Below are 22,848 nucleotides of genomic sequence, written 5' to 3'. Positions count from 1 at the left end.
GTTATTCGCCTTTTGCCACAGTTTTGTCCCATTATTACTTTAGGTTTCTCCAATTTGTCCCAAACTTCTAATATTATGATGCTTTACTTAGAACAGTGGAATTACGAAATAGCAAATATTGTTGAAAATAACTAAGGACATCAATTTTGACGACTATTGTAGTAATTTAGTGTAATACTACGATCGCTTTATTGCTCTCTAAACTCTAAGTCGCTTTGGATAAAAGCATCTGCTAAATGTAAATGTAATACACTCACACAGAGAACTGCACAAAGTGATAAACACAGATTGCCATAAAGTCTCCATCTCCTGCCCTCAATTTACAATTGAAAAACACACTGGATAAACAACAAAAATGAATTATTTAGTCATTGATTTAACGCACTGAAACTGAATCTTTAAGTCCACTGTTTAGCTGCATTCATCATTCACGGTTCAAAGACTAAAACTGTGACCTTGATTTCCAGGAAAACAGCATGTACACAGAACCTTGCTGACCCCTATACCAAAAGATACAGTTCATGTGTTTATTATATGTTAACAAATGCTTTGGGTGTTCTTGGCCTTTTTCTCTACATTGCGGAACAAAGGCAAGGCCTCTTGTGCATCCCTGGAAATATCCTCACCAGAAAACATCCTGTGAAAGTAAACAAATTGTGCACATGGAAGATAGGTCAGAATCCAGCAAGTGGGAACACCGCTGCAAACATAAAGCGATTAATCTTAATTTTAAAAAAAGTACACGAGAGAAGGATTTTTCAGACATAAAACTCATCTTAAACTCACTGGTTGCATTATAAGAGTAGAAAGTACAATCAAGAAACGTTTTTCAAACATTTAATTGCATTAAATTTTCAAAACAGAGTACAAACAGACAACTGCAGGATTAGAACTGATGGATCCCAAGTGACTGGCATCTTGTTTTCAACATGCTCATAAATAAAATCAATCATTTTGCATTCTTACAGATTCTACACATCTGGTAAACTTTGAAACAGTAGTGCTAGTCATTCCAAAGCGTAAACAAATAATGAAAACTGTTTTTCCCTTAATGGTCAACAGCCAATATTTTGTATATAATGTAAACAATTGTCAATGATGTTCTCAAGCAAAGCCTAATTTCCAGAAAAAAAATAAGACCGTGTTACACAGCATGTGCTTAATGTCTACATCGAAATACTGAAACAAACTATTTTCTTGTAAACTCAAGAATTCTGGATGAAATGCATGATAAACGTATCTAGGAGGAATTTAATTTCAGTACACTTTTTTGTATTTACTATGCATCACAGCAGCACAACTATTAGATGTCACAGATTGTTGTCACATTTACACGTGCAGCATGAATTTAACCTTTGCCGGTTTAAATCCGTCCTTTTATGAACTAACAACTGGCAGTGCAAAGCATACATTCTCACGGTAATATCCAAAAATTCATCCATCTAAAAAGATCATTTAGATTGAATTTGATTTTAGGATGTAATAATTCAGAAGCTCCCATATCTGCTGTTTGCATCCAAACAAAACCTCCATTAGATAGTTCAAGCAAAAACAAAATGACACTGCAGACATTTGTTTGGCATGTTGGGTAGTTTCAGTCCATAAATGCATTTTATTTGTCACATCTTGGTTGGTCTTCCATCACTTTTTGCTCTTTCTAAAAATGACCCTACTGTTCTTTAGATGGACTGGAGAACTGAATCACAGCATATTTACCATTAGTCATCCAGTCGGGATCTTCTGAGCTGAGCTGCTCAGCGTGGCCTGACTGCAAGCCTACCTGAACATTAGCCTTCAATGTTCTGATACTACAGAGCGGGGCGGCCTGGAATCCTCTCAAAGCTCGGTCAAAGAGAACCGTGTGTTCCCACATTCTATCACCAGTCAGCTTCCTGTAGTTTAGGTCTCCTTTGAACAGGATCAAATCAGAATCCTGTAGCATGGCGTAAAGATCAGCTGCATCAGCTGGCATATCGCAAAACTCATGGGGTGAGGTCCAAAACGCATGGTCGTGGTATGACCAAGTGCCGTCCTTCATGAAATGTTTCCATTGCGCACCACTGGCCGACATCCACTTATGATTGGACGCCATGGTCTGCATGATGGTCCACTCAAAATCTTGTTTTGTGACATCGGAGACAAACCACGGGAAGGATTTGCCGTGAAATCTGATTTGCTTGGCGAGTCCAGCAGAAACAAGGAAGTCGGCGAGGACGAGATCAGTGATGAGCTCAAAGCCGGCGTTGTCTAAAACTATGTCAACTCTCGCACGTTTCATTCCAGAGGATCCACAGCCTTGCGCAGCAACCAGCGTTGACCAAACCTTGTTGGAGTCATCCACTAGAATGAATCGCTGGAGATCAGGTAAAGAATCGATGGGACTGGACTTTTGAGAGTTGTCCTGACCGGCAGAGATGGACAGATCGCACTTGTTTCCCCACAACGAGATCTACAAAGTAAACCAAATGAATAAGGCATTCTGGTACTGGTAAAATACACAGACACATTAATGTAGGGTCCTTCTTTCGATCATGAATTCGAGCCAATTCTGAAAACAAGAATCACCCGCTGCGGGCGTGTTACTTGGCACCACAAACAGGATATCACTTTGGGTATCAAGATTTTCTGTTCTACATTAAAGATGTGACTCATAAAGCTTGTGGTTAACAAGTTTTCAGTCGGCTCTTTAAGCTTCCTCCAGGGAATTCGGCTCTGTTGGAATCATTAAACTCAATTACAGCTGTCATATAAACAAGGGGAGCATTGCTGCTGTTTGGTTTTGATGTCATATAAAGTAGGTTTGGAAATGAGTATTGAAAACCTCCACATACAAACCTGGAGCAATTTGAGAAAGTGTTCCTGCAGCTGCACCTCAGACATGTTCTCCATGTTGGTGATGAGTTCTTGAAGGTATGTACAGACGGATATTATTGCTCGATGAGATTCAAAAAAGCTTTGCGTCTTTCCCTCCTTAAACACATCAAAATTATCCATAGGTGGACTATTGGGTAAAAAAAGGAAACAAAGTTCATGAAACCACCCAAAATGTACCAACAACTAGAGTACAATAAATAAAGGAAAACTTTGTATAAATGGAAAACTGCCTTACTTTAGATACAAGGCCTCTCGGATCCTCCGGTACATGTAGCACTCCATATACAGCCATGGTGACTTGAACCAGCTGACAGGTTGCCCATCCTCCATCAGGTCCTGCTGTCTTTGCATGTACTTGTTCCAGGTCTCTGTGTCTTCAGCATTATCAGTCAAAACCAGCACAGGTTTATCTGTCTGCAGTTCATTCCTCATCTTGGACAGGAAGGAAATGGCCCTCTTCTCTGCCTGGACCCCCTCCTGATGAAACGGGTTATCAACAAGTTAAATCTGGTAAACTATCAGTAAAAGGTGCAGATATAATAAGGTCAGATATGGGCTTCAGGAAAAGCCCAATAATCTATGTCCCATATTATACAAAAAGGTGTGTTTAAACATTCAATTTATACTTAAAACTTCAGACGTAGATATCACTTAATAATTATTCTTTATTGAAAGATCAAAGATCACACCAATGCCATGCATTAATGGTAAAAGATCCTTTATACTGTACCTTTCCATAATCTTTGAAGAAATTATCCTTATTGCGGTGTATTGTGTCTATCACTTTTGTCAGTATGGTTGGCAGCCTGTCTCTGACAGTTAGATAGGCAAAGGACCTAAAAAATAAGTTAAAATAAGTCTACCTGGTTATTTAAAAAACTTAAATACACTGTTTACACTGCCTTATAACAAGGTTTCACGTGCAACAATATTTTGAATAAGGCAGTAGCATTCAAAATAAACCGACTTAAAAGGTTTTAAAAAATAAAGTAATTTGCATTAAACATTACATAAGTGGCATCAAGGGATTGGTTGGAGGAAACAGCATGATCTATCTATGACATCGAAACAGGCTGTCGCAAAGGCTCTCATTACTATAAACGCGTCTTCTTGATCTATGGGTGTGAATTGACCTCACTATAGATTCGCTTATGATGCACTAAAACAGTAGGTAGGCAGATCACTGCATTTTGGAATTGATAGCTTAGTGCATTATGCTATGACACGCACAACGAGGATATTTTTCAGTGTAGCCGAACTGTTTACAGATCAACGGGAAACGGTAAACATTTAAAGCAGATCAATAAGTACACATACCCCTCAAACTTAGCAGAGAGCGACAGCGGGGCCAACACTCCCTCCGCCTCCATTTTTGCACACCGGAAGAACTGGTGAAGATTTTCAGAAAAACTTTATTTAAAAGTGACCGGTGATCAAGGCACGATGTCGTGAAGATTTTAAACCCTTTAAGACGCTTTTCTCTGCTTCACTCGCACAACGTATTTGGATACACGAAATTATATACACAAACATGTAATTTAATGTTATAAAAAAAATCGTAAAATATTGTAAATATCTTTCTCGATCCAGTACTGTCCTCTTGTGGCAATGAGAAGAAAAGCCGATTAATGTCGTGCACATAGATGTTTATGATACATTTTAAAACTGTTTGTTTAATTGTAGTACTCTGAAATTACGCCATTTATTCAGTTTAAATGAATCAAATTTTTGTCTGGTAAGCATGCAGTGGCTCAGAATATGCTATTGCAATACAGTCTTAAAGATTCAATAATAAAGGGTTTGTTACTGATTGACTGTTATTGATCTGAAACAGATCAACTGGTTTGCTTAATATATCTAATCTTGACTTAATTTTCCGTAACAAAATGTTCCGACATTTAACTTGGTGATTTGACATTTTAGCGTTCCTGTGTTTTAGTTTTTCTTTGACTAAAACACATTTAAGGAACTAATGTGATTTTCTGAAACTGACAACGGGTCCCAGATGCATTTCACCACAACACATAGGGCCTATGGGCCTAACAGACAGCTTGCTTTCTCTGTATGGAGTCACCACCCCCCAACTTCCCTTTCCTTGTTCTTTTTTGCAAAACTCATAACTTATCCGATATTGGCATTTTCATTTTGCAATTCTACACTTCCAGGCTGTTGGACTAACCTCTTAACATTTTTCCACAGTTGTTTCGTGTATTTGTGCATGTTATTCCACCACATTTCCTGACATCTCTGGCAGGCCTGGTCAAGCCAGCTCACATCCTGCCCCCCTCCCCCAAGTATAGCAAAAGCTCTGTAGCTCTGAGCACAAACAAAATTAAAATGTTCATCTTTTTTCACTTTGTCCATCTCTGCATGCACTGCACTGTTCAGAATTAAACGAAAATAAATGATATATGGCTAAGCTTAATCATTCATAAAAGTGGTTTCTAGGAAAGGGAAATGATGTTGCTTACAACTAAAATCAGCATGAGTAACTAAGAAGTATAACTAATAGAAGAACAATTAAAACTCAATGTCCGGTTGTTTCAGGTGGTTAAAATATTCTTAAAATGTTCTCACTTTTGACACTAGATGATTCGTTCAACATATTAAGTATAGCCATTAACTAGAAATAAAGTATACCGTTTGATTTATGAACATCTTTGTGGTATACATGCAATTCAATTTATGTCAGACTCTGATTATTTTTATTCACACTTTAAAATAAGCGTTTGGTTTTTTGGTCCTTTCATGACCTTCAAGAGGCAATTTCACAAATAAATAAATTATATATTAGGCTAACGTTACTAGTGCAACGCATCAACGTCTGTTACAATAAGTATATCATTCAGTGTTTTGTGTGATGATGTATTAACATACCAATTTATTTTTCATATGTCAAAATACACGTTTCAAAATTCTGATTACTTAAAAATTCAATTTTATTTCTAAAGACTTTTGCTATTTGAGTTGCGTCACAAAACAAGTTGTTAAACAGGCAATGCAATTAATACTTCAATTATAAAATTGTATTTTATAAACAATACTGTTAATTAAGTTTATTGTAGCCCGTGGATGTGACTTCGTGTTTCAAAGTATACGCTTTTCCCCTCATGTGCGTGTTTCTCTCGGCTGTAAAAGTGCCGAGTCTGTCAACCGAAATGCAAATTTCCCCGTCGCATGTATCTGTCTCGATACGTTATCTTCATGTGGGGGTGGGTCGGATGACCTACGGCTATCCAACGCCACCACAATCCGTTTAAGCGTAACGTTCACCAACGAGACATTTCATCACTCCTGAATGATCGCTCAACATTCATCTCCGCCGCACCGTAAAACACAGTCTGCGAATCGCATCGTAACGTTCAGCAGTTCACTCATTTGGCGGCTTCTACCGCCACAGACCGTTTGTTTCGGCGTCCCAGGGAAGTGGGTTTTACAACCGCTGTTTTTAAGCCCTTTTAGACAGTCATGTGATTGTAACGTAACCCGACCGGAAAACACCGACGACCATCGCCGCCAATGCTGCGTTTGAGAGGAACAGAGCAGCTGCGTGCCCAACGGACAAGTCCCCCGGTAGCAGACAACTCGCCAACTCCACACGATCAAACGGAGGAAAGGTACGCGTGTGTTTACCTATCGATGTTTATCGTTTATTTTCTGGATTAGTTTTTACTTGAGGAAATGTATTCGGTGACCACCCCTTCCCCCCGCGTGCGGGAGTGTGTGTCCGTTTCACGAAGCTCCGTTTATATTCGCTTCTCGCCGAGCAGATAACCTCCTCCATTCTGGATTTACGTTGCCGTTATTGTTCTAATGTTTCTGCTATATTCGATGAGATCGTTGGATCGTGTGCTGGCTAGGCAGGACGTTTATGGGTTGATCGTTTCAGTTTTTGACGGTTTATTTTCTATTTGCGAAGAAAAACAGATTGCGGAAGTGGTCGCTCTCTGCGGGAGATCTGTCCGTTCCACGTGTCTCCGTAGTGGGCGGGGCTAGTTTACAACACCACAATGAGAGCAAGTTAAAACTGGTGGTGTAGGTTTGGATTATTGAGAACTGTAAAATGTTCTATCTCTGAATAAGGAACTGCAATGGCTGTTTCCTATATTTTGGAAATATTTGTAAACTGTCTATAAAACTAAAACTAACATGCGTCTTTCTATTCTTTTTAGGATAGTCTGACAATTTCAGTTCATTGCTTAAATTTGTTCCTGCATCTTGTTACAGAGTTAGCAGCGCAAAGGTCTTGTGTTCGATTCCCAGGGAACATGCTATGACAAAAATGTATACCTTGAATGCACTGTAGGTCACTTTGAAAATATTTAGAATGCACATGTGTAGCTATAAATGTATTGGCTGGGAAAAAAAATGTAAATTGATTTTTTGTAATCCTCATGCCCAGTTATGTGACATTACCGCCCATGTTGTCAAAGGCTACCAGCATTATGTCTGTAGACTGTGAACACATCCGTTTTACACTCATTAGGGACTGAGTGGAAGTGGCCTCAGGAATGCTGTCTGAAGAGCCAATCATGTGACACAAAGCCTGTGGTTGATCTTTAGGTTAATGGACGCAACAGAGTGGCCCGCTAAGGCACAGAGGTTGCAGAGCTGGTCGTGTAGATGGGGGTTAATAAGCTCACAAGTCAAGTTTTGACAACAAGGTTCAATGGTTGAACTGGGTTCACAGGTTGCCTCAGATATTTGCCTCTGGGCTGCATCTGACTGCTCTGTTGAGTCTGTGTGGTCAGGTTTGCAACACTGAGATCATGTGATAGTCTCAATATCTGTGCACTCTAATGAGTATCTTCTTTTTTTTTTAATATGTTCTTATAGACATTATTGCTTATTATATTCATGTCTAAAGACAACTTAAGGGGCTTCTTTCTCCGAGTCTGTTTTTCTTTCTTGTGGTGCATTGTGGTCTTTAGTATACAGGAAGTCATCTTTGTCATCTCTGACCCTTTTTTGTGTAGGTGGAAGTATGGAGCTGGCCAATCATGGTCTTATCCTTCTGCAGCAGCTCAATGCGCAGAGGGAGTTTGGCTTCCTGTGTGACTGCACGGTCGCCATCGGTGACGTCTTCTTCAAAGCACACAAGGCCGTACTGGCCGCATTCTCGAATTACTTCAGAATGCTATTTATACACCAAGATAGGTACGATTCTTCACACATTGATCACACCCAGTAAGAAAGCGTTTTACTTTTTTACGAAGTGCACCGACCTTTGTGTGTAAATTACTTGAAAAATAAGTGACCATGCCTGTAAGAAACCAAGCTCAAGTCATTTTGTGGTTTTCTACATAAAATCATCCTACATAACGTAAAGAACATTCTATGAAAATATACCCGGATATGTTTAATATTGACTAATGGCTGGAATACACTACAAGACTTTTAAAATCTGAACAGATTTTTTAAAACTAGACATCATACACTTGCAGACTTTTTGAACGTTTCAGATAGAAACACACTAACTGATCAAATCTGCAGACTGGCACAGACTTTCTGCAACAAGTCTGAAAATCTGTGCAAAATCTGAGCAAAAGTCTTGTAGTGTATTTAGCCTTAAGTAATAGCATGTCAAAGATTGAAGTCATAGTAAAAATAAATAACTGAAACAAACTTTAATGCTTCTTATCTCATAATTACATTATGAGTATTTAGCCTTGCTGGATTTTACAGACAGGGTCACATATGTTATAAATTCATGAAATCAGTTTTTGATTGCACAACACATATAGGTATCACATTAGGTGATAAAGTTTAAGTAATAAACACACATTAAAAACATTTCTACTATGGCTGTTAAACAATTAGTCACATCCAGAATAAAAGTTTGTGTTTACTTAATATACACTGCTCAAAAAAATTAAGGGAACACCTAAGTCATACTATTTTAGATCTCAATGAACGAAATATCCAGGTTAAAAGTAAAACTCTTCACTTATGTACTTTGCATAATGTTGGGAGAACAAAATAATGAAAGCCAAAATCATAAACACATTCAGGGCAGGAGTTATAGTAAAATCACTGTAAAAAATGATAATACTGTCTCATTCAACTTGTTTGAATTTCACCACAGTAACTCATAATGTTAGTCAGTACTGTGCATGGTCCCACGTGCCCGTATGAACTCCCCACAATGTCTGGTCATACTCCTGATGAGATGGCACATGGTGTCCTGTGGGATCTCCTCTCAGACTTGGATCAGAGCATAAGTGAGCTCCTGGGTAATCTATGGTGCTACTGGATGGCTTCGGATGCATTAGATCCCAGAGGTTCTAAACTGGATTTAGGTCTGGGGAACGTGAGGGCCAGTCAGTGGCATCAATGCCTTCATCGTCCAGAAACTGCATACAGACTCTGGTCACATGAGGTCGGGCATTATCATGCATCAGGAGGGCCCTGCACCGCACCAGCATAAGATCTGACAATAGATCTGAGGATTTCATCCCGATACTTCATAGCACGTGGAGGTCTGTAAGACCATCTGAGGATGGTGCTCCCCAGACCACCCTGGCTGTTGCCTCTCCAGTGTACCTGTTGTCACTTTTATTTGCACCAAAACATGGTTCACAATCACTTATGCTTCTTTATCCGGGTTGATTGATATTCCTGAAGGTTAACCGACTTTGTTAAGCTGTGATGATTAAGTGTTCCCTTAATTTTTTTGAGCAGGGTATGTCTGTGTACTGTGCATATTAAATTTGTATTTATAAACACATACATGCATATGTGTAAGAAAGATATAAAATATAAAAAGAAACGTTTATATGTATATCATTTCAATTATTGGTAATATAAATAAATGCATCTAAATATTTATATAAATGTATATAATAATATAAATATATACATGTATGTTTATCTTTTTGTGTGTATAAATACAAAATAATATGCACAGTACACAAGCATATATTATGTAAACACAAACTTTTATTCTGGATGCGATTAATTGCGATTAATTGTTTGACAGCCCTAATTTTCGACACTTGTCGACAAAATGTTTAATGTTGAATCTTTCTTTGTTTCCTCATGCAGTGACTGTGTTCGCTTGAAGCCCGCAGACATCCAGCCAGACATCTTCAGCTACCTCCTTAATCTTATGTATACTGGCAAACTGGCTACACAGCTTATTGACCCGGCTCTTCTGGAACAGGGCGTGAAGTTTCTCCACGCCTACCCCCTCATTCAGGAGGCCAGTCTGGCTAGCCATTCAAGTCAGGCTTACCCCGAGATCAACTTTCCCCTCTCATCCTCTCTTTACGGCATTCAAATATCAGACCAGCAAGCCACGCTCACGAATCGTCTTTCGGCGAGAACGCGCCTGTCTTCTCCGTTCGACATGGACGGCAGTGGTTTGCTTGATGGGAAGTGTGTTACCACAAATAAAGCTACCTCGCTGACAATGTCTGGATCCAAGAACAGGCACGCGCTGTCAGAAACCGAGGCGGAGGCATCTGCAAGCACCAGTCTGTTTGCGAGGGAGGCTACCGAAACGGAAACATCTGCTGGTGAGGCCCCATCATGCTCTCCGAGTTCCAACACGATTCTGCATGTGAAGCCCAGCATCATGAGAAGAAGTTCATCTATGAGGAAGCATTACACGTGCCACGTTTGCGGGGGCCGCTTTAACCAGCGGGTTGCCTTACGAGAGCACCTGCTTTTGCACACTCAGTCTATGCTTCCCCTGGTGTTGGAGTCTGGCGGAGCAGCTTCCCCCATGGCGATCGGAGGAGTTGCCACGCCGGAGGTGGAAGAAGTTATGAGAGGAGGCGAATCTATCGTCATGGACATTGCCAGTGACAGCGAGCAGAATTTGTACATGAAAGACTCGCCGCACGCTGAAACCGTTATGCTGGTCCCCACGACAACAGCCGTTGGCCTTTATGCTGCTCAGCACCAAGCGGACACGCCTCCTCCGTCCGATATCGCTGACATTGACAACCTCGAGGGTGTGACAGACTTGGAACGGGAAGTGAAGAGAAGGAAGTACGAGTGTTCCACATGTGGCCGCAAGTTCATACAGAAGAGCCACTGGAGAGAACACATGTACATCCACACGGGCAAACCGTACCGATGCAGCGCCTGCGGAAAGAGCTTCTGCCGGGCCAACCAGGCTGCGCGGCACGTTTGCATAAATCAGGGCTCGGAGCCGGCGTACACCATGGTGGACCGGCAGAGCATGGAGCTGTGCGCAGCCGATGACTCCAGCCAGATGGAGGCACTGTTTCTCGGCTCATCTGGGAGACCTTACAAATGCAATATATGCGAAATGACCTTCTCTAGTCCCAATGAGGTTATCAAACACCTGTGTTTCAACCAGGGGGCGCTAGCAGGTGGGACAGCTATAGGAATGGGGGTCACTGGGCTGAATAGTGACAACCTGGCCAAAGATGAAGGCTCGGATTCGTCCAGCGGTGGGCCGTTGGTAAAGTCTATCAAAACTGAGGAAGTCTTTGCGGAATAGTTCACGTTCATCCACTTCTTAGTATTGTTTGTTAATGTATTGCATTTGCATTTGTTTGTGGGTAAATTATGATCAAGTTAAGCTAACAGTGCGGAAATTTGTGTTATATTTTTTCAGGGAATCCTTCTACTGAAAAGTCCTTGTATTTTCGGTGTGATGCATTTTTAATGCAGAACTTATGCTCATAAATTAGCTTGTTATATTTTTAGTATTTGATTATTGTATACGACTTCTAACTTCATTTTTTTCGAGATTTTTATTAGTTTACTTGGGCCATTCGCAGTTTGTGCTTGTGGTTAAATTTCTTCCTCTGTCTGACTGACTACAGGAAAAGAATGTAGTGAACTGTTGGAATCCAAATAGTCAGATAAGACAAAAACTAGCTTTGGTAATTCAACTTAATATTCAAAAGTCTTAAGTTCATTTTTAGTATTCTGATCGAACCCCCAGGTTGAAAATAACGTCATAACTCCCTTTTGAAATGGCCTCTTCAAACAAAATAAAACCTGAATATGCCAGTATGTGATTTACTTTGTGCAGCTAAGTGTGGGCCTTGGTTTAAAGAACAAGTATCCTTCACTACCTCAACCAGTTGGACCAGTTTCACAAATGTAATATCAGACTAACCTGAAATTTGCATTTATTGCTCATGTTCTGAGGTTGAGGATCAAAGTAAACTTAATCTTTTAGCAACTCCAGCAAATCATTTTAAAGTTTAAAAAAGTTTTCTGACACTTTCTTAACTCTTTTATGTGCTTTTGCAAAGGCAATGTGTTGGTGTAAATAACCTTCATTAAAGCAGTGCTAGATCACATTTCAAATAATTTATATTGGAGTTAATGTTAAGAATTACCAGTTCATGTGACCCACAATGTATTTGCTTTATTATCTATTTTTGTATTTTCTATTTTCAAACATTTTCTTTTTGTAAATGATAAACATTCTGACTGTAAAACTTTTTTTTTAAATTGCAGTGATCAGTTTATCGCCAACCTGATTCTGTTTTCACTGCGGTTAAACATGTTTACGGTCGTGCTGTGTGTTATATGAACATACTCTTTGAAGCTGTTACTGTGTCCAAGTTAGTGAACACTGTGGCCAATCCTACACATGTGTACATAACATTGCTTGACTGGACATATTTCTGTAACTTTTGCCAGTTTTATTTTTACTTTTTTTGCCATCTAATTATTTGCTTGAATATGCTCTTAAATTCTTTATTTTTGAGTAAATAACTTTTCTAATTTTATATTCAGTGCTGTATTTACAAATAATTTTATAATCGCAAATGTGTTGTACATTATTAATTGCATTTATTCTAGAATATCAGGCCTATTCGTTTTAGTGTAGCACAAGTGTATGTATATTTGATTTCTCTGCATTTTCCTGGCCGTGTGTTAATGGCATTCGTTTATTGTATTGACACTGACAGTGAGGTCATGCTCAGCACTGATATCTATAAAAGAACCCTGACTACTTTAATATACTTGTGCTATATCAGGAAACTTGTATCATTTTAAACCAGGGCTACATGCATTGTGCTAAATATTTTTTCCCTGTTTTAAATTGTAAAGAACTAGAAATATATTTTATAGGGCACTGTGAGTTAAGTTACTACTGAATAACTAATCAATTTTCAGGAATTTAAAATCATTTTGTTGCAACCGTTTTTTTATTGTGACTAAAATATATTTGGCCAAGGCCTCCTGTTCTTATGGTGGATCATAAGTGTAATGTCATGCTTCTTTATGTGACGTTGTTACAGCTTTTTATGATTTGTACATATGCAAGTTGTTGCTCTTTGAGGCAGTTGTAGGGAGTAGAAAAAGGGTAAACCCCCCACCCTCCCGCACACGCACAAACCCCAGAGCCATGGCAAGCATACTGTGATCTCGCTCTCCTCAGGGACATGAAAGATGAAAGGTTGTCTCTGGAAAAAAAATGTTCTTTGCATTTTCATTGTGAATAATGAACAATAAATTCTTATGTTTTTTGAAAAGTGTGTTTTTCTTTATCATTATTATTTAATTTTGCGTTAATAAAGAGAAACGCACATATTTGACCTCATATTGTAAATGTCATAACCAACCACGAGGTCAAGTATTTTGGCTTGGAAAATAATTAGTCACATCAGTGATGTGGCTTTGTGTTCCACAAGATGGCACCATTGTTTTTTATGTGGTACTACTACGCGTACCAATGTTATTTAACCAAACAAATACTATATTTACCATACTTTTTATATATATTATAAAATTATATTATTATAATTATATATTTATATCATAATCTGATTTTTTTTGCACAAACAGAACATTTGTGAAAAGAAACTAACAGTCTAGCCCACTTTACGCTAACTTTATTTGAAGGAAATATAGACATGATTTTGTATCCATACTATGAACAGCTTGAAGAATACAAAAAGAGTATGTGAGATTCATGCTACTAGTATACAACATTCCTTAATGCTTCCATTGGTTATTTGTTAATATTACAATATGACATAAGGTACATAGGTATACAATTTGTACAAATGTTAAAGAGCTTCACAGTATACTGTTTTATAAAAAGCTAAGAAAGAAATGTGAGTTGGCTTTTCATTCAAGGCGTGACAGTAGCAGAGCTTGATTTCTATTGAACTGAGAACACCATGCATCCCCTATGTAGGTTGACCTGCAAAAGTTTTTTCATCAAATCATTTTAACATATTTTTACAGTTTGCAACCATCATCGTTCAACTTCCTTCGATGTTCATTAAATTTTTTTTTTGAAACGCTTGCCATGGACATCATGGTCTCTGCAAGTATACAGTATATGCATATGATGTTACACATTTCAAAGAGACTGACACTAAGGCATCTACTACGCATTTCAAAGGATTAACAGTACTTGTTAAAGAGGAATGCAAAAAATATTCAAAACTTGTCTGTGAATTAAAATCATGTGTAACTATACTACCAGTCTTGGAACGTCACCAATAGATGGTTTCAATACAATTCCCCAGTTTTAGCCTATAGTCTTATGCACAACTACCTCACAATTTTAACCTTGGGTGCACCTTAGGAGTTAAAACTAAGGCCATCAAACAGTGAAGTGCAGACGTATGCTGTGGACGACCAGTCCTTACTAAACAATCCCTACTCATGCAGGTGTTTATCAACATATTCATCTATTTCACAGGGTACCAGAACATCAGCGCTGTAAAATCTCGAATGTCACGCATTGCGATTGTACATGATCAACAGACACAATGTTTCACAGTATGAAGTGGTTTATCTACAGTGAGAATGAAAACAGTAATGGCTGGACATCACGTGTGTGTGTGAATCTGATTCTGACTCCTATAGTCACTGCACTTTGTTATTTGCTATACCGCATCTGTACCATGTTTATTAGAATTACTTGACTAAATAATATTGGACACCAGCAAGACATCATTTATCAATGGGTTTAGAATGTTAGAATGTGTTTGAGAGGGTTGAGAGAATATTTTAGATATAAATACAATATACAAAAAAATAACAACCCTCCTACTCCATACGCACACTCGTACAAGAACCACACACACATATTCTCTCTATTCAACAGGACTGTTGAACGACTAATAAAAACACAAATGTTCAAAATTCACAGATCTGACGCGATTTAACAAAATATAGAAAAATGGGGATGTTGTGTGGGGGTCATCCCTTGAGTCCAGAGAGACCTCAATGATATGGCATCTGTTTAGAGTGATGGGGAAACTGAAACGAGGGATAGAAGAATGGATGGATGAAAAGAGAGAGAGATTGGCCTTCGTCTCTGGGAGCTCTGGGACAGAGCAATATCGCTTAGTGTCCTCCATGGCAGCTTCTCACGTCCTGTTTCCGGAAAGCTCTGAATTCCCAGTCATATGACCGCTTCTTGCATGCAGACTGAAAGACAAATAAAGGAGAGTGGCCATGAAACACAGTAAACCAGAACTGCATTAAAAACATACATAACATATTAAAAACCATCACATATTATTTACAGAAGGCATTTAGATGCCTTCTGTAATGCTTTGCACTTATTCCTCAGAGATAAAAAAAATTTGTTCTTCTCTCAGATCTGTAATCTATAACCATGACCGACTACTTTCCACATCCTATATTACACCAGTGCTTCACCCATCAGCGTACAAACTGCTCTTTCCATCTGGACTTCATCTTTACTGTGCCTCCAGCCTCCATCTCACTGTTTTTATGACTCAGCACAAGTCACCAAGGCACAGGGGGGAAGTGAGAGAGTTTTCTGCACCAAAGCTCATGCTGTGATGCTATATTTCACCTGTCTCTGCTGTGCTGCAGTGCTGCATTAGCGCTCATCAAACATTTAGCAGACACGCCCAGCTCTCTTCTCCCTCTATTTGGTCACTTTTCATGACCCATTTTACATTTCACACTGTACAGTGAAGTTAATATGTTATACTGACAAGTAATAGTGGAGCTTTGTCTGATTATGGATACTGGTTATTTTTATCACTCAATACAAAAGAATTGTTTTAAAGGAGTAGTTCACCTTCAAAATGAAAATTCTGTCACCATTTACACGTCATCTTGTCAATTCAAACCTGTATGACTTTCTTTCTTCCGCAGAACACAAAAGAAGATATTTTGAAAAATGTTGGTAACAGAACAGCACAATTCACTTCTATTGAAATCACTGCAAGTGAATGAGGTGTTTTTAACAACATTCTTCAAAATAGCTTCTTTTGTGTTCTGCGTAAGAAAGAAAGTCATACAGGGCTGAATTGACAAGAGGGTGAGCAAATGATGACAGAATTTTCATTTTGAAGGTGAACCACTCCTTAAAACACGTGTAACATATTTATGTGTGTCACTTTATTTAGTGCTCCTAAAAAGATATTTACGCAATATACCTATTGTGTTGCATCTCCTGCATGTTTTCTTTTAGTATTCTGTCACTTTTATTCTTCTGAACCACTTGGTAAATCTGACATGGAAATATTAAATGAAGAAGTACAATCCTTCAACCACTATGATTTTCAACTGAATCAATAAACCATTTTGTAACAACACTTCTAAGCATTGTATTTATGTAATAAATATCCAATTCGGCTTTGATGAAGGGAAGAGAATAAAGAGAGGTTGTGCATTAGGGAGGGGGTGGGCCCGGGAGAATTATACTCTGTCTTTCAGCACAAGTTCATCTCTCTTCACACGGCTTCTCTTTAAGACCCAGCATACAAAGTGAAGGGTCAGGCTGCAGCATTCCTGCTTTGATATTGAAGGTCCCTTCGTTACTGGTACATCGAACAAAAGCTTTTTCATCTCACCGAATGCAAATCCACCTCTAATAAACCTAAGATCCATTGATTTGTTTTGTAAAAGGCACCAAACTTTGGTACAGCTCGACTAAGGAATGTGGAAAAAGAACTGCTTAATGCTTGGTACAAAACCTAAAAATTTTTTGATTGTGTACATCAATTATATATGTGATTTATATATTTGATTATATATATATAACATTTATATATATATGATTATATATACTGTATATATATATTTTATATGTCATAGTATTTTATTTTATTGATAAAATGTATTTATACATTTTTTTTTCAGTTTAGAGTAGTAGAAAATATTTTATTTGAATATTATTTGTATTTGTTTAATTTATCATTTTTGCTTATAAATATTGTATTTCTTTTTGTTTTCAGTTAAAAGTAGAAAAAAAAACAATTTAACAATTTTTTAAATTTTTTACAATTTTAAATAAAGAATTAAGACTAACCTGCTCATGACACTGTGGCAACCTCTGTGGAGACAGGCTCAATGTCATTCTCCACCTCCTCCACTACGATGGCATTTGTTGTCTTCTCAGCAGCAATCTCCTGTTTGGCCACTACGTTTTTAGCATCTGACTTTTGACAATCTTCATCTCTGGACTCTTCCTGCTTTTTCGTGTCTTGTGTTTGGGGCTCTTCTGAGTCTTTGTGAAGCCTGTCTTCTGCTGATTCCTGACCCTTTGACTTGTCATCTGTCTTGTTTGTGTCTTGAACATGTTCGTTGACTGCATTTATTGTGTTTGCGACGCCAACGTTAAACTCCTGTGTGGATTCAATCGGTACCTCCTTTACCACTTGACACTGCTCAGCAGTAATCTCTACTTTTGCAGGTGTTTCTGTACTCGAGAGCTTCTCCTCTGCTGATGTCTCCGTGGCTTCAACTTGACCTTTTCCATCTTCACTTTCTGTGTCTGTCTTCTCTTCGGCTTGCTTAAGTTCAACTTCACTTTTTGTTACTTCCGTTTCTTGTTGCACAACTGTCACAGAGACTGCAGCAACCTCTTCTTTTTCAACTGGGATTTCACCTGCGAGAGAAACAGGGACTGTTTCAGCAACCTCGACAGCTTCATTGATTGTTTTAGTAGGTTTCTCAATGACAATACGAGTTTGTTTGTCATCATCTTTGGAGGTGGTCTCGGATGTATTTGGTTTCTCAGGGGTTGTTTCTAGACTTTCTACTTTCTCAACACTTGTTTCATCCTCATGAGTTTCAACAAAGTTCTCAACAACATTCTGAATGATCTCCTGCACAATAACACTACTCTGTTTCACAATGATCTCTGCTTCTATTACTTGGTTTGCCTGCATTGCTTCAGCATCTTCTAACACAGCCTCACACGTTTCCTCAACCACAACGGTGACTTTGGTTGAAGCCACTTCGATGTTACTCTCAACGACTTCTTGAGCAGATACAGCATCGACGTCATTCACTATAATCTGAATGTTGTGGTCACCAGTGGGAACAACAAGGGGAACTTTTTGCATAGTAGCTTCATGTCCCAGTACTGCTGTGTGGGTTTCTGTAGTTTCAGATGTTGAGCTTATAACACATACAGTCTCTTTGATGACTGCGAATTCTTCAGCAGGAGCCACAACAGGAATGGAATCTTTTTGAGATTTAGCAATTTCAGCGGTAGGTACATCTGGAAGGGTTGCCATGACCTCCTCTGTTACAGCCACAGATACTTCCTCAATAGGTGCTACCTCGACACTGGCAGCTGACTCTTTAACATCCTCCAGTACTTGCTTCATTTCATCTTTAGCAATAGCAACTACAGTGACCTCTGCAGTTTTGGCACAGATTGATTCTTCAATGGTTGGTTCAACAGGACCTTCAGCCTCAACTTTAGGGTGTTCTTCAGCCACCACGGGCTCTTCAAGAACGTCTGGTTCCTGTTGTACCACAGTCATGACTGCTAACTTGACTGCTGCTACTTCTTGAAGGTCAGTCACAGTCTCTGCTTCAGGTGTCTCTTTCACCTCTTCAAACTGAACTTTTTCCTCAACAGCATTTTCCAAAAGAGCATCTTTGAGGTCTGGCTTAACTTCGCTCACCTTAGCCTCATAAACCTCTTCCTTAGCAACAGTGGCCTTTTCAAGCTTCTCTGTTGTGTCTTCAACTGAAATCTCTGTGACTACGGCCTGGCTAACAATTGTGACAGACTCTACTGAAGTCTTCGAGATTCTCTCCTCTTTCACAACTCGTATTTCTTTAGTGTCAAGGCCGGTGCAAATGGCTGTTGCCTCAGTTTTCTTATGCGCAACTAAGACTGTTTTTTCTTCCTTGGTCGCTGACTCGATGGGAAGAGCATCAGTGATGACAACAGCGCTTTTCTTTTGTTCCTCAGTCGCGGTGACGGTTGTGGCACATGTGGTAACAGTGATGGTCTCCACAGCTTCCTCAAGTACTACATCAGTCTTGGTCTCCACACTATCACCTGGGACAGGAGTCATCTCACCTGATGTAACTGGTGATGCTGTGACACGTGAAACAGCTGAAATCATATCCGTCTCCTCTACTTGTTCAAGAGCGGTAACAGCTTCTGACGTGAGCTCAACAATGTCCTCTGCAATTGTGTTATCAGCTGATTTGGGTGTGGCAGCCGTGTCTCCTTCTTCGGGTATGTCGCTCAGTTGCTTTCCATCTGCCTCATCTTCAAGATTTTCCACAGCCGTTGAGATCCATGATGGTGATCTGTCTTCAGTTGAGGCCTTTACCTGAGTGACCACTGCAGTTTCCTGCGTCCCCTCCTCTGGCTTCTCTGCAACTTCTGCAGAAGTATCATTTTCATATTCAGACAGAGGAACTACAGCTGGAGTGTCAGAGTCATCCTCTGCAGAGCCAACATCAGACAAGGCCTGTTTTTGTTTACTGTCAGATTTCTTCTTTCTGCGTGGAATCAGTTTCTTCAAAGAGAAAGAGGATTCTTCTTTGGGGATTTCACTGTCGGAGGTGGTCTGCTCTGGGCCTGAGGCTTCATCTGATTTGTCTTCTGATTTTGGTTTCTTTCTGTGAGTCACAAGCCTCTTGAAGGACTCCCAGGTAGAAACAAGCTCTTCCTCTGGTTCGGGTGAGGATGCTAAATTTTCATGGTCAGCTTCACCAGAACTCACAAGAGGTGACTCTGTGGTCTTTGCCTGCTCCTCTCCAGACTGCTGCCCTTCTTCCTCAATCTTAGGTTCTTCGTCATCCGAATCCGATGTTTTCCTGGCTCTTTTTTTAGATGACCCCACACAAATAAGAGCTTCCCAAGACACAGAGGTGTCCATTTTTCTTTTTGGCTCCTCTGCAACTGGTTCAGTCTTCTCAGGTTTTGCTTCAACGTTAGATTCTGCTTGTGCTTCTTCTTCGGGCTCAGGTGACACTTCTTCAGAGGGTTTAGGCTCATCGTTTTTTTCATCAGTGACGGCGCTGGCACTCTCAGTTGAAGATAAGGTAGAAGATTTGGGTTTGTCTGTGGTTGCCTCATCTTCGCTCTCAGAGGGCCGTTTGACACGTTTTTTTGGAGTAACTAGCTTTTTGAAAGACGACCAGGGTAAGATTCCATCCTTCTTCTTCTCACTGTCAGATGTAACTGGTTCTCCCTCAGGATCCACGGCTTGGGCCGATTGAGCTTGGCTGACCTCTCCTACAACATGCTCACCAGATTCTTCTGGGGATGATGCTCCACTGTCAGGTTTCTGGGTTTCTGGGGACTGGATTTGCTCAGCAGCTTGTTCACCTGATTCCGCTTGCTTTGACTCAGCTTCTTTCTTACTCTTTTGTTTTTTGGATGACAGCTTTTTCAGACCAGCTCCTGTAAACAGCTTCTTAAGAGGGCTTCCCTGTAGTTTTGCTTTCTCCTGAGAGGATAAGATTTCAGTCTCAGTGGTCACCTCTTCTGAGACATCTGGCTTGTCATTTGTTGGTTTGGCATCTTCGGTGGGTTGTGCATCATTAGCAGTTTCAGCAGCGGGAGCTTCAGCAGGCTCAGTTTGAGCCACAGTTTCACTTGCAGGCTCAGCCTCTACCTTAAGATCCTTATGCTCCTCTATGTCAGCAGAGGGAACTTCAGCTGTGTCATCTTTTGTTTCAGTTTCTGTTGGCTTCTCTATCTGCTCTGCCTCAGCCGGTTCTTTCTCTGCATCAACCTCCACCTTCTCTGTACCGTCAATAGCACCTTCTGCTTTCTCCTCTGTTTCCTTAATGTCCTCCTCTACAGACTTTTCCTTGACCTGCTCCTCATCTTTGGACTTCTTGAAGCTTGTCTTCTTGCGTAGGTTAGAGAATATTCCATGAGTGAAAAATCTCCTGAAGGGACTCTGTGTCTCTTGAGAGAGTGGACTAGTGGATGATTCAGTTTGCACTTCTGGCTCAGCCTCTTTGTCTGACTTTGCCTCCTCTTCTTCGGCAGATTTCTCTGGCACCTCATCACCACTTTTTTCAGCTTCTGGCGCAGCATCAGCTTCAGGTTCTTCTGTTGTTTCCTCCACCTTATCAGTCACATCTTCATCTGTTTTCTCTTGTTCTTTCTCTGTTGCTTCTGGTGATTTCTCTACCACAGATATAGCTTCTTCTGTTGTAGCTTCCTCTGTTGTAGGTTCCTCTTTATTTTCTTCAGAAGATGCATCTTGTGCACCATCTTCTGCTTCCTTCACTGTCAGTAGTTGCACAGGCTCAGTCTTCTCACTCTTGTCCTTCTTCAGTGTGAACTTAAAGCCAACAAAACGGAAGATCTTCTTGAAGCCCACCTCATTGGCCTCCTCTTGTTTTTCCTCTACGGTCTTCTCTTCTGTGGTTGTAATTTCATCTGCATTTGCAGAATCGTCTCCTTTCTCTCCATTAACCTGTGGGGCAGCCTCTTCCTGATGTTCCTCAATTGTATCAGGACTGTCCTCTTTTTGGGAGATGCTCTCGGTCTGGCCAACTGCAAAGAAAAAAACATAGAGGTTTCAGTAAAATTTACTTAAAGTTTTATATAATTTTATATATTAGATAATATCTAATTATATAATCAAAAATTTTATTTTAGTCATTTTATTCACATTTTTATTCACGATTATTAAATAGTATGAAGCAAACATGTCTTATAACAGCCTATCAATGGTGGACTGCCAATAGTTGAGTGCAAAAAACAAATCTGAGTAACAAAAGCAATAGACATGATCTAGTGGTATAATGAATTCAAGATGGAGGGTTGAGGCATTTCAGGAAATCAGAGCCACACCGCTATGTGCAAAAATATGTTCACCCCCATAGAGATTTAATCAAGCATATGCTGGAAATTCAATATGAAGTTTACATGTGCCGGACATTTTTCCTGTGAGCAGCAACCAAAAATATAAGCTGATGATGACAACATTCAACATCAATGCTACAACTGGATTTTTCCATATAGTAAGCTTCACAGTTATGCAGGCTACACTGCCAAAGACATTTTCAAAGACATTTATTTCTTGAAAAATGACAAACATATTTGCAGATGTGTTGTCTTATCCCGTTAATAATTGTTATAATTAAGCTAGTTTATGCACCAGTTCTAGAGTTTCCAAACTATTGTTAGGTGATGTAACACCTAACAATAGCAGGTGGGATAAACAAACACACACACAAATTCATAATGTCTTAACTTCTTCCTCGTCTATTTGTGTTTTGACAGAAGTTGGCTGGATATGAGGGTGTGGGCCTATGAAAGTCGGGTTAGCAGTAGTGTGGGCCTCCTGGAGGCCCAGTTTCCCTTTGACATCCAACCTAGCAAAGGACTGTTCACATCTGGCACTGCTTGCTATTGAGTCTGCAAACCCACCCAGTGACTTTAAAAACAAATTCCAAGCATTTTCAATGCATGGATATCGCATTACTTGACTTCCTACATTCTTCTATGACACAGGGTGAGATAAAGGTGCAGCAGTATACAGTATGCTGTTCTAAAATGTCTTTTGTCGATGATTATTTTTTCATGCTGGTGTGGGGAAGGGCTACCCTAAGAAAAATATTACAACAAAACAAAAGAGTATTATATATTTACAGTGTGATATATAATATTGGAGATATTTAAGAACAGTCAGAAAATTTAAATGCTGTCAAAAACACCCAATGGACAACTTTCTGTTGATCTAAAACCAGTTGTGTGGTCACATTTTGATAATTTTTTTCTAAAAAGATTGGAATTAAGTGTTTTTCAACTTCAGA

At 39.5% G+C, this 22,848-nt stretch overlaps 3 protein-coding genes across 4 annotated transcripts in view; 1 reads left to right on the top strand and 2 right to left on the bottom strand.

The window, feature by feature from the left end:
* Positions 1-820: 820 nt before the first annotated feature.
* On the bottom strand, positions 821-5,579 carry armt1 (acidic residue methyltransferase 1). The gene is made up of 6 exons (XM_057353330.1): positions 5,054-5,579; positions 4,192-4,262; positions 3,605-3,710; positions 3,110-3,351; positions 2,836-3,001; positions 821-2,449 (listed from the first exon to the last, which is right to left on the bottom strand). Exons 2-6 carry the CDS (start codon positions 4,242-4,244, stop codon positions 1,670-1,672), a joined length of 1,347 nt encoding a protein of 448 aa, XP_057209313.1. The 5' UTR covers positions 4,245-4,262; positions 5,054-5,579; the 3' UTR covers positions 821-1,669.
* A 210-nt stretch (positions 5,580-5,789) lies between these two features.
* zbtb2b (zinc finger and BTB domain containing 2b) lies at positions 5,790-13,339 on the top strand. Its single transcript, XM_057353328.1, has 3 exons — positions 5,790-6,491; positions 7,851-8,031; positions 9,919-13,339. Exons 2-3 carry the CDS (start codon positions 7,859-7,861, stop codon positions 11,345-11,347), a joined length of 1,602 nt encoding a protein of 533 aa, XP_057209311.1. The 5' UTR covers positions 5,790-6,491; positions 7,851-7,858; the 3' UTR covers positions 11,348-13,339.
* A 351-nt stretch (positions 13,340-13,690) lies between these two features.
* akap12b (A kinase (PRKA) anchor protein 12b) overlaps positions 13,691-22,848 on the bottom strand; it is a 39,212-nt gene continuing 30,054 nt past the window's right edge. For both annotated transcript variants that reach the window (XM_057352990.1, XM_057352991.1), the window contains 2 exons: positions 17,123-21,583; positions 13,691-15,261 (listed from right to left, as the gene is read on the bottom strand). In XM_057352990.1, the coding sequence (XP_057208973.1) occupies positions 17,127-21,583 (4,457 nt within the window). In that variant the 3' untranslated portion in view covers positions 13,691-15,261; positions 17,123-17,126. The remainder of the gene's footprint in view (positions 15,262-17,122; positions 21,584-22,848) is intronic.

This window comes from Triplophysa rosa, linkage group LG15, assembly GCF_024868665.1.
Source record: "Triplophysa rosa linkage group LG15, Trosa_1v2, whole genome shotgun sequence".
In the NCBI taxonomy this organism is placed as follows: Eukaryota; Metazoa; Chordata; class Actinopteri; order Cypriniformes; family Nemacheilidae; genus Triplophysa; species Triplophysa rosa.
This window is presented reverse-complemented; position numbering and strand designations above follow the sequence as displayed.

Bases quoted from the DNA above. Each gene is read 5' to 3' on its own strand.
- zbtb2b (XM_057353328.1), top strand. From the start codon at position 7,859: ATGGAGCTGGCCAATCATGGTCTTATCCTTCTGCAGCAGCTCAATGCG. The intron at 8,032-9,918 runs GTACGATTCTTC...TTCCTCATGCAG, and splicing joins CTATTTATACACCAAGATAG to TGACTGTGTTCGCTTGAAGC.
- armt1 (XM_057353330.1), bottom strand. From the start codon at position 4,244: ATGGAGGCGGAGGGAGTGTTGGCCCCGCTGTCGCTCTCTGCTAAGTTT. The intron at 3,711-4,191 runs GTATGTGTACTT...CTTATTTTTTAG, and splicing joins CTCTCTGCTAAGTTTGAGGG to GTCCTTTGCCTATCTAACTG. The intron at 3,002-3,109 runs GTAAGGCAGTTT...TTTACCCAATAG, and splicing joins CGAGAGGCCTTGTATCTAAA to TCCACCTATGGATAATTTTG.